The 12001-nt window shown below is 43.7% G+C and overlaps 1 protein-coding gene across 3 annotated transcripts in view; it reads right to left on the reverse strand.

Moving 5' to 3' along the window:
• Positions 1 to 762: 762 nt before the first annotated feature.
• Positions 763 to 12001, reverse strand: part of supv3l1 (SUV3-like helicase) — a 67934-nt gene continuing 56695 nt past the window's right edge. For all 3 annotated transcript variants that reach the window (XM_078223659.1, XM_078223658.1, XM_078223657.1), the window contains one exon: positions 763 to 2946. In XM_078223659.1, the coding sequence (XP_078079785.1) occupies positions 2466 to 2946 (481 nt within the window). In that variant the 3' untranslated portion in view covers positions 763 to 2465. The remainder of the gene's footprint in view (positions 2947 to 12001) is intronic.

Genomic DNA, 12001 nt, shown 5'->3' on the forward strand with positions numbered 1-12001 from the left:
TTCATCATCCAAGGAGTCCTGGTTTTCATTCCTGTACCTGGAACATAAGTAGGCTGTATCTGAAACAAGCTTTATCTCTAGTTAACTTAGCTAGATCCCCCTCCCACCCACATCCCACTGATATTCACCCTCTTCCAAATTAGAAGTTCTACCATAGATTGTTCTTTGCACTCCTCTTGAAATCTTATATATGATCATTTTTACCCAAATGTTACCCCAGATATTGTGTCCACCTTATTTTCCAGCACTAGATCATAGAAACCCTACAGCACAGAAAGAGGCCATTCAGCCCATCGAGTCTGCACCGACCACAATCCCACCCAGGCCCTACCCACATAACCCTACATATTTACCCACTAATCCCTCTAACCTACGCACCTCAGGACGCTAAGGGCAATTTTAGCATGGCCAATCAACCTAACCTGCACATCTTTGGACTGTGGGAGGAAACCGGAGCACCCGGAGGAAACCCACACAGACACGAGGAGAATGTGCAAACTCCACACAGACAGTGACCCAAGCCGGGAATCGAACCCAGGTCCCTGGAGCTGTGAAGCAGCAGTGCTAACCACTGTGCTACCGTGCCGCCCAGATCTAGTAATGCCTCCTCCCATCTGGCTATTTATGCCTGTGGCTCACCTACTTTATTTTAAATCTCTGCATTCCTTGTAATTCTTCTTAGTTCACTACCATCTAATAAGGTTCTACTCGCTTCTCTAGTACTTTTCAACACTCTCGCATTCTTCTTTTCTATTTCTATATGATGGTGTTCATCTGCTGCCATTTTAAACTTCCCCCTCTGCTGAACCAGCCTGTGAGGACATTGCTCCCAGTCCTGTTGAAATGCAACCTGTACCTTTAAGTAATACAAGCAAATTACTGCAGATGCTGGAATCTGAAACCAAAAGAGAAAATTTCAGCAGGTCTGGCAGCATCTGCAAGGAGAGAAAAGAGCTGATGTTGAGTCCAGATGGCCCTTTGTCAAAGCCTTTGTGTATCCTGTCCCAGAATTTGTCGCCCTCCCTCATGCACCATGCCCAAAGCTATGTGTTGGTCCTCCCAATCTTCCGATTTTTACTCTCTAATGCTTGGTGCTGGGAGTAATCAGGGATTCTTTTAACATTTACCCCAGCTCCTGAAAATATAACTCTAGGACATCAATACTTGTGCTCTCTCTCTATGATGTGGAGATGCCGGCGTTGGACTGGGGTAAACACAGTAAGAAGTTTAACAACACCAGGTTAAAGTCCAACAGGTTTATTTGGTAGCAAAAGCTACACAAGCTTTCGGAGCTCTTAGCCCCTTCTTCAGGTGAGTGGGAATTCTGTTCACTCTGTTTGTGAACAGAATTCCCACTCACCTGAAGAAGGGGCTAAGAGCTCCGAAAGCTTGTGTGGCTTTTGCTACCAAATAAACCTGTTGGACTTTAACCTGGTGTTGTTAAACTTCTTACTCTCTCTCTATGTCATGAATATCGAATGTATCACCACTTCTGGATCTCTCTCTCCCTTCTGTAGAATATGCTGCATCCTGTCCAATGATGGCACCAGGAAGACAATGCAGCACGTGGAACTCATGGTGATGATTACACAAATGTCTGTCTCACTGAAGTCTCCTATAACGACTGCATTTCTGTTCCCTCCTGTGCAAGGCTTTGCATTAGTGCTGTGGTTAGAACTGCACTCCTTCAGGGTACCACCATTCCCTGCAGTTTCCAATGCTGAGTAGTAGTTTGAGTTGAAAATGCTCAAAGACAATTTCTGCCTCTTGCTACTCTTCCTGATTGCCGCCCATTTACTCTTACAGCCTGCTCAAATATACAATCCAAGAAGCTCTCATCCTACCCGATGCTCTGCTCAGAAATCTGAGCTGGAGACACTTCATAAAAACATGATTGCCTGGGACACGGAGTGTTCCACATGGCACAGGGATTGCAAGCAATGGGACTCAGTTGCCTGTCCATGATTCCCCACTTTCAAGAATCTAGTTTGCACCTTGTTTAAACAATTAATTCCAATGAATGCTTCTAGATTTTAGCTCTCGGGTCTCTCTGACTGCTCCTGGTTTTTCAGCATCTCCTGCCTCAACTCAGCAAATGCCCAAGTTTCTGCATTTCCCATTTCCTCTTCACCATTGCTGCCCTTGCTTTTAGCACACTTTCCTCCTCCTTCGAGGTGCTCTTCAGTTAAAGCCACTGGACAAAAGCAAGATGTTCTGAATCCAGCACGGTCTGTAGGGATCGGTGGTGAGCCTCTATCAATTACAGAGTGGCTTCTGACACCACAATTCCAAAATTCAAAAAGCTAGAGGCTCTTGTATGGAAAATATATTTTTACTTTGGTTTCTGTGTTATTGGCAGTCAAAGGTATCAAATGAACTGAAAAATCTGGCACTTTGCACCTAGTCCAATCATTTCTTTATTGATTAAACCGGAAAGTGTTCAGAATTGAATAAATATGTTGCATTTATTTCTTCTTCTTTCTCGATCCTTTGGAGGTAGTTTTACTCAGATCTTGAGCAGCAGAATTTCTTGGAACATGTACCTGGCTTGCTGACCACTCATCCTGAAGCTGCTGCAGTAATTCAGCTGTGAGGTGTCCTTGTTGAACCAGCCTTTCACTCAGAGTGTTACCTGCAGCTCTCTCTGGTACATCTGTTTTACAAACCACTGCTCTGTAGCCTAAAGCTTTGGACCCTCGAATTCGTCTTGATCCACTGTAGGCCTGATCAGGGGTGTTTGCATCCTCCATATTTATCTTCCCATTTGTCCATATTCCTCTTTGAACAGAGGCATCATCGGCTCCTGCGGTGGCTGCTGTGGAGATGGAATCTGATGCACGAATCAGTCGGGTGATATTCTTCACTCCAATCTGTATAATGCTGTCCAGCTCAGTCTGAATATCTCGGACAAGATTCACATCTGGGAACATGTCCATGAACCGATAACTGAAACAGGTAACAAGGGAAAGAGATTAATACCAATCTAGAGCAAGGTCAGGAACCAATCCAGTCCAAGGAGAGAAACCAATTATAGTTGTGAGGAGGGATGAGATGGCAGAAGGATCATCAAATGAGGCCAAATGGATTGAACTGAGGTAAAAAGGAGCAAACACAATACCAGGAATGTACTATAGACTCCCAAGTTTCAGAGGCAGATAGAAGAGCAAATGTGCAGGCAAATCTCCAAAAACTGTAAAACAGGGTTACCCGAATATTAACTGGAATTAAATTAGCTTGAAAGGCGTAGAGGGGTCAGAATTCTTCAAATTCATTGCAAGCTCAGCTAGCGAGGGTGGCTCTGGGCTTTGTTTTCCAGGATGAAGCTGGGCAGGGGAATGGACTATCAGTTGGGAAGCACTTTAGTGGAAAAGGTCATAATTCAGTTTGATTTTGAGTAGTTATGGAAAAGAGTACAGATAAACCAGGAGGAAAGCTCTCAACTGGGGAAAACTGAATTTACTGAGATGTGATTTAGCTGAAGTGAACCGGACTCAGTGGGAGGCCTACAAGGAAGAAATTGTGAGAGTTTCAACCAAATCCTTAAAGCTGGTCGCATGCTGGCTACCGGAACTTTCTGAGCCATTTTGAAGTGAACAAACGTCTGGAATGTTAACACTATTTCCATCGCTTAAACATTCCAGTCAAGAGAACACAATGGCTCAGCAGACAGTCGCTCTGCTTCAGCCAGTTACAGTCAAGGACAGCCATTCACAAGCCATAATCTCCAATAATGGTGCAATGGCTTAAGCATTAACGGGTTCAACGAGATGACTCCACTGAAAAGTTTAAAGTTTATTTATTAGTGTCACAAGTAGACTTACATTAACACTGCAATGAAGCTACTGTGAAAATCCCCAAGTCGCCACACTCTGGCACCTGTTCGGGAGAATTTAGCATGGCCAATGTACCTAACCAACACGTCTTTCGGACTGTGGGAGGAAACCGGAGCACCCGGAGGAAACCCATGCAGCCACGGGGAGAACGTGCAGACTCTGCACAGACAGTGACCTGAGCCAGGAATCGAACCTGGGTCCCTGGTGCTGTGATGCAGCAGTGCTAACACTGTGCCACCCGTAACAATCTGAAACTAGTATCATATGACAGGGATAAAAGCAAAATACTGCAGATGCTGGAATCTGAAACAAAAACAGAAAATGCTCGCAAATCTCAGCAGGTCTGACAGCATCTGTGGAGTGAGAATAGAGCCAACGTTTCGAGTCAGGGTGACCCTTCGCCAGAGCTGAGATTTTCCAGCATTTTGGTTTTTTTTGCATATGACAGAGACTTGGGCAGTCTGAATTCCTTTAATTATAGAGTCTTGGGACCTTATAGTCAGTTGACATTCGACATCCAAGGAGAACAGGATGCCAGGCAACAACCTGTGCTGTCTACCATCAAGCAGGGAGCAGCAGAAAGCACTCTGGCCCTCATCAAAACTGCAAATTACTGGAACCTTGGAATTTGTGCCTCCAAGATGTACTCTACATGCCTTCGCCAAGACATCGAGTCACAGAGGTTTACAGCATGGAAACAGGCTCTTCAGCCCAACTTGTCCATGCTGCCCTTTTTTTTAAACCGCTAAGCTAGTCCCAATTGCCCGCATTTGACCCATATCCCTCTATACTCATCTTACCCATGTAATGCTTTTTAACAGACAACATTGTACCCACCTCTACTACTGCCTCTGGCAGCTTGTTCCAGACACTCACCGCCCTCTGTGTGAAAAAATTACTCCTCTGGACCCTTTTGTATCTCTCCCCATCACCTTAAACCTATGCCCTCTAGTTTTAGACTCCCCTATCTTTCAGAAAAGATCTTAACTATCTAGCTAATCTATGCCCCTCATTATTTTATAGACCCCTATAAGATCACCCCTAAGTCTCCTATGCTCCAGAGAAAAAAGTCCCAGTATATCCAGCCTCTCCTTATAACTCAAACCAGCAAATCCCGGTAGCATCCTAGTACATCTTTTCTGCATGCTTTCTAGTTTAATAATATCCTTTCTATAATAGGGTGACCAGAACTGTACATAGTATTCAAAGTGCGGCCTTACTAATGTCTTGTACAACTTCAACAAGACATTCCAACTCCTGTATTCAATGTTCTGACCAATGAAATCAAGCATGCCGAATGCCTTCTTCACCACTCTGTCCACTTATGACTCCACTTTCAAGCGTCTATGAACTTGTACCCCAAGATCTCTTTGTTCTATAACTCTCCCCAACACCCTACCATTAACTAAGTCCTTCCCTGGTTCGATCTACCAAAATGCATCACCTGGCATCTATCTAAATTAAACTCGATCTGCCATTCGTCAGCCCACTGGCCCAATTGATCAAGATCTTGTTGCAGTCCTAGATTACCTTCTTCACTGTCCACTATGCCACCAATCTTGGTGTCATCTGCAAACTTACTAACTATAGAAACATAGAAAAACTACAGCACAAAACAGGCCCTTCAGGCCCACAAGTTGTGCCGAACATATCCCTACCTTTTGGGCCGACCTATAACCCTCCATCCTATTAAGCTCCATGTACTCATCCAGGAGTCTCTTAAAAGACCCTATTGAGTTCGCCTCCACCACCACTGACGGCAGCCGATTCCACTCACCCACCACCCTCTGTGTGAAAAACTTACCCCTAACATTTCCCCTGCACCTACCCCCAGCAACATAAACCTGTGTCCTCTCGTAGCAGCCATTTCCACCCTGGGAAAAAGCCTCTGAGAGTCCACCCGATCTCAACATCTTATGTACCTCTATTAGGTCCCCTCTCATCCTACGTCTCTCCAAGGAGAAAAGACCGAGCTCCCTCAGCCTATCCTCGTAAGGCATGCCACTCAATCCAGGAAACATCCTTGTAAATCTCCTCTGCACCCTTTCAATCTTTTCCACATCCTTCCTATAGTGAGGCGACCAGAACTGAGCACAGTACTCCCAAGTGGGGTCTGACGAGGGTCTTATATAGCTGCATCATTATCCCCGGACTCCTAAACTCAATCCCTCGATTGATAAAGGCCAGCACACCATATGCCTTCTTAACCACCTCCTCCACCTGCGGGGCCGATTTTAGAGTCCTATGGACCCGGGCCCCAAGGTCCTTCTGATCCTCTACAGTACTAAGAGTCTTTCCCTTTATATTGTACTCCTTCATCCAATTTGACCTGCCAAAATGGACCACTACTCATGTATCTGGGTTGAAGTCCATCTGCCACTTCTCCACCCAGTCTTGCATCCTATCTATGTCCCTCTGTAACTTCTGACATCCCTCCAGACTATCCACAACCCCACCAACCTTCGTGTCGTCGGCAAACTTACCAACCCATCCCTCCACTTCCTCATCCAGGTCACTTATGAAAATGACAAACAGCAAGGGTCCCAGAACAGATCTCTGGGGCACACCACTGGTGACCGACCTCCATTTAGAAAAAGACCCATCTATACCCACTCTCTGCCTCCTTTGGGCAAGATGTGGAGATGCCGGCGTAACCACTCCATCTGACGAAGGGGCAGCGCTCCGAAAGCTTATGGTATTTGCTACCAAATAAACCTGTTGGACTTTAACCTGGTGTTGTGAGACTTCTTACTGTCCTTTGGGCAAGCCAGTTCTGGATCCACAGGGCAGCAGCCCCTTGGATCCCATGCCCTCGCACTTTTTCTAGAAGCCTTGCATGGGGGACCTTATCGAACGCCTTGCTAAAATCCATGCCTCCTAAATTCTCATCCAAATCATTAATATGAATGGCAAATAACAGTGGACCCTGAGGCACACTGCTGGTCACAGGCTTCCAGTTTGAAAAACAACCCTCTACAACCACTCTCTGACCTCTGTCATCAATCAATTTTGTATCCATTTCGCTACCTCACCCTGGATCCCGTGAGATTTAACCTCATGCAACAACCTACCATGCGGTACCTTGTCAAATGCCTTGCTTTGGCAGATAAGGCAAAGGATAAAGTCCATGTAAACAACATCAACTGCACTGCCCTCATCTACCTTCTTGGTTACCCCTTCAAAAAACTCAATCAAATTTGTGAGACATGATTTTCCACGCACAAAGCCGTGCTGACTGTCCCTAATCAATCTTTGCATCTCCAAATGCCTGTAGATCCTGTCTCTCAGAATACCTTCTAACAACTTATCCACTCCAGATGTTCCCAGGCTTTTCCCTGCAGCCCCTTTTAAACAAAGGCACAACATTTGCAACCCTCCAATCTTCAGGCACCTCACCTGTGGCTGTCGATGATTCAAATATCTCTGCTAGGGGACCCGCAATTTCCTTCCTAGCCTTCAACAACTTCCTGGGATATACTCCATCAGGTCCCGGAGATTTATCTATTTTGATGCACTTTAAGACTTCCAGCCCCTCCTTCTCTGTTATATATACACTCCTCAAGACATCACGATTTATTTCCCCAAGTTCCCTAACATCCATGCTTTTCTCAACAGTAAATACTGATGAGAAATATTCAATTAGGATCTCGCCCATCTCTTGTGGATCCACACATAGATGACCTTGTTGATCCTTAAGAGGCCCTACTCTCTCCCTAGTTACTCTTGCCCTTTATGTATTTGTAGAAGCTCTTTGGATTCTCCTTTGCCTTATCTGCCAAAGCGATCTCGTGTCCCCTTTTTGCCCCCCTGATTTCTCTCTTAACTTAACAGAAGTCTCGCTTCTGGAAACTTCCCCTCCAAAGGAGCATTCCATTAGACTTTTGATTCCGGACTCTGGTTTCACACCTCATAATTGTATTTTTATTGTGGTTATGCTCTGAACCCTCTTCCTTATTCCCCCATTTATTGTGCGAGTGTAAATGGGATGGAAGTTGCAAAATTGCTCTTGCCTGTGTGTGTAAAATAAACCAACCCTTTTTATTTTCTCTCAGCTTGAGTTTGCTGTGTAAGTAATTCATAGAGGATTGAATGGTTTCAAGGAGATGGATATATTTCTAATAAAAAAGGAAAGAGGGATATGGGAACAGGTGGGGAGGTGGATTTGAGAGCAGGGAGAGATCAGCCATGATCTGATTGAATGGCGGAGCAGGCTTGAAGGGCTGAATTTGGCTACTTCTGCTCCTAATTCCTATGTTCCTATGAAACACTCCAAATTTAAGGGTTGGGGAAAGTACACCACCACGTATAATGGAGGAAATTAAAGTAAAAAAAACACCTCGCTGTTTAGAGGGGTAGTGAGAGGAGAAATCAGGGCAGTTTAAATTAAGCCCCTCCTTCCCGTAATAAGAGGTAGTATTAATGAGTTAAACATCAAAAACAAAGCCTGGACAAAATGTATCCTAGGTTGTGAAGGGAAGCAAATGACAAAAGAACAGATTCCTGAATCATCATTTTTCAATCCTTTCTGGCTGTAGGCTTAGTGCCAGTGGACAGATGAAGAGTTAATGTTGCCCCGCTGCTTAAAATAGACCATTTAAATTGTTTAAACACTTACAGGTCAGGTCAGTCAGCCTAACCTCAGTGGTGGTAAAATTATTGGAACAAAACTCAAAGGAAAGGATAAGTTTTCTTTTAGAAAGATACGATTAATCAAAGACAGTGAGCATGGAAATTTTAAGGGAAAGTTGTGCCTGACTGAAGAAGGGGATTTCTAACCAGCAAGTAAGATTCATAGGCAGAATGCAGTCTTTAAGAGGACAAGGGATCAGTAAAAAGTTAAATGATTATTAGCCAAGTTAACACAAACAGTTCTACACAATGTGAATGCAGTAATGGAATCAAAACAAGTAGTTAGGATTTTAAAACATATATGCTGATGTTTCAAATGCATTTTAATGTATTGTTCACTTTAGCCAAGCAAAGTCACCGAAAGGCATTGTGGTAAATGTCACTAGCTTAAAGCCAAAGGTCTGGGAACTGGTTAGTCAGCAGTAGTCTTATCGGGAAAATTCCTATGCGGGTACGTATTCTGCAACATTAACAAATAGATGCATTCACTGCCCAGACACAAGGATAGATATGCCTCTGAACGCAGGAATACATGTCTATTCAACTTGGCAGTGAGCCAGTGGAAACATCCATTTTGACCTTGCAGTAGCATCTGCCAGTACCAGGCGACAGGGAAGTAATTAGAGCCAAGAAGAGAAGCGACATCCAGATTTGAAGAACGAATAGAATATCACCATGATATTAACTATCATATGGCTGGCTGAGGTACTTGACAGAAATTTGTATTGATGTATGACTGTTCATTGAAATTGATTTTAAGCTAATGAAAGGTGGAATTATTGATTAGAAGAAAGTATAATTGATCTGCTGGGCCTACTGTTATTTGTCATTTATATTAATGATTTGGATGAGAATATAGGGGGCATGGTTAGTAAGTTTGCAGATGACACCAAGATTGGTGGCATGGTGGACAGTGAGGAAGGTTATCTCCAATTGCAGCGGGATCTTGATCAATTGGGCCAGTGGGCTGACGAATGGCAGATGGAGTTTAATTTAGACAAATGCGAGGTAATGCATTTTGGTAGATTGAACCAGGGCAGGACTTACTCAGTTAATGGTAGGGTGTTGGGGAGAGTTACAGAACAAAGAGATCAAGGGGTACATGTTCATAGCTCCTTGAAAGTGGAGTCGCAGGTGGACAGAGGGTGAAGAAGGCATTCGGCATGCTTGGTTTCATCGGTCAGAACACTGAATACAGGAGTTGGGACGTCTTGTTAAAGTTGTACAAGACATTAGTAAGGCCATACTTGGAATACTGTGTGCAATTCTGGTCACCCTATTATAGAAAGGATATTATTAAACTAGAAAGAGTGCAGAAAAGATTTACTAGGATGCTACAGAGACTTGATGGATTGAGTTATAAGGAGAGGCTGGATAGACTGGGACTTTTTTCTCTGGAGTGTCGGAGACCTATAGAGGTCTATAAAATAATGAGGGGCAATAGACAAGGAAGATAGTCAATATATTTTCCCAAAGGTAGGGGAGTCTAAAACTAGAGGACATAGGTTTAAGCTGAGAGGGGAGAGATACAAAAGTGTCGAGAGGGGCAATTTTTTCACACAGAGGTGGTGAGTGTCTGGAACAAGCTGCCAGAGGTAGTAGTAGAGGCGGGTACAATTTTATCTTTTAAAAAGCATTTAGTTACATGGGTACGATGGGTCTAGAGGGATATGGGCCAAATGTGGGCAATTGGGATTACTTTAGGGGTTTTTTTTTAAAAAAGGGCGGCATGGACAAGTTGGGCCGAAGGGCCTGTTTCCATGCTGTAAACCTCTATGACTGTACAGTAAGAAGTCTCACAACACCAGGTTAAAGTCCAACAGGTTTATTTGGTAGCAAAGGCCACTAGCCTTCGGAGCGCTGCCCCTTCATCAAGTAAGTGGGAGTTCTGTTCACAAACAGGGCATATAAAGACACAAACTCAATTTACAAAATAATGGTTGGAATGCGAGTCTTCGACTGCGAGTCTATGACTGTACTGCAGATCTTTCGGAAAGGTTCTGTAGCTCTATTCCCAGAGCTGTTTAACCCTTTTGGAAGTCTCCCATCAGCTGTACGTTTGGATTGTTTTGTTCTATGTTTTGTGTTGAATACATTTTATATCTTTGCACAGAGATTTTTGCCTTGCGAGCTTTGAATTGTCTAAGACATAATTGGCCACTTTCAAATTTCCCCACAACTGACGAATGTGATTGCATTTTGAGGAGGTAATAAGGAGGGTCAATGACATTAGTGCCTATATTCAACCAGCCCTCACTTGCAAACCCAAGTCAAAACGTTAGGTGTGATTTGGCGATTGGGCAGCACCTGCTGAACAATCCTGAGTGCATTAATAGCTACATTAACAACTAATTTAAGATAATTAGTCAAGCCATTACGAGGCTTATTTATGCTTACTGGAAGCAACATACAGAGAACAGATCCCTGTGTATGAATGTAAACAAAAGGAATATGTTCAAGTCTTGCACCTTTTCTGAATGACCCGGAGATTGGGGAGCCTATAGATCTCCTTTTCTATTTCCATGGCAATGTCTCACTTCTTTTCTTCCGAAGTATAAATTGTGATAACTTGGAATTTGGCATTCCTGTATTTGTCCTGACTGCAAGACACAAAGCTTTGGCAACATGTCTCTCTTTTCAGTCATGTTCAAGTTCTGAACTAGCAAACGACAGGTGTGATGTACTTGGATCTCAAAGCGGCATTCCATTATGTGCCACATGAAAGGTTAATGCATTAAAGATTTGCAGAGTTGAGAGTGATATATTAGAATGGATAGAGGATTGGTTAATGGACAGAAAACAGAGAGTAGGAATAAATGGGTCATTTTGAAGGTGGCAGGCCACAAAGTGCAGTGCTGAAGCCCCAGCCATTTACAATCTACATTAATGACTTAGACAAAGAGACTCAGAGTAATGTATTTAAATTTGCTGGTGATAAAGCAGGGTGAGAATGCAAGCTGAGAGAGGAACACAAAAGATTGAGTGAATGGGCAATAAGATGGTAGATGGAGTATAATGTAGAGGGGTGTGAAATTGTTAGAATAGAAAGCAGAATATTTTGAAAAGGGTGTGAAACTTGTAAATGTTGAGATTCAGAGAGACTTAGGTGTACTCATACAAGGAACACAAAATGTGAGCATACAGCTACAGCAATCAAATGATATGTTGGCCTTTACTGCAAGGGAATTGGAAGAAAATAATAAAGAAGTCTTGCTACAATCATATGAGACTTTGGTGAGCCTACACCTAGAATACGAGGTGAGAGTGACAGCCCTTGACATCAAGGCAGCATTTGACAAAGTGTGTTATCAAGAAGCCCCAGCGAAACTGGAGTCTATGGGAATCTGGGGGAAATCTCTGCTGATTAGAGTCATACCTGACACAAAGGAAGATGATTTTGGTGATTGGAGGTCAATCCTCTTAGTCCCAGGACCTCTCTGCAGGAGTTCCTCAGAGGAGTGTCCTAGACCCAATCATCTTCAGCTACTTCATCAATGACCTTTCTTTCACCATAGGGTCAGAGGTGGGAATGCCCAGTG

Source organism: Mustelus asterias, chromosome 11 (assembly GCF_964213995.1).
Source record: "Mustelus asterias chromosome 11, sMusAst1.hap1.1, whole genome shotgun sequence".
Classification (NCBI taxonomy): Eukaryota; Metazoa; Chordata; class Chondrichthyes; order Carcharhiniformes; family Triakidae; genus Mustelus; species Mustelus asterias.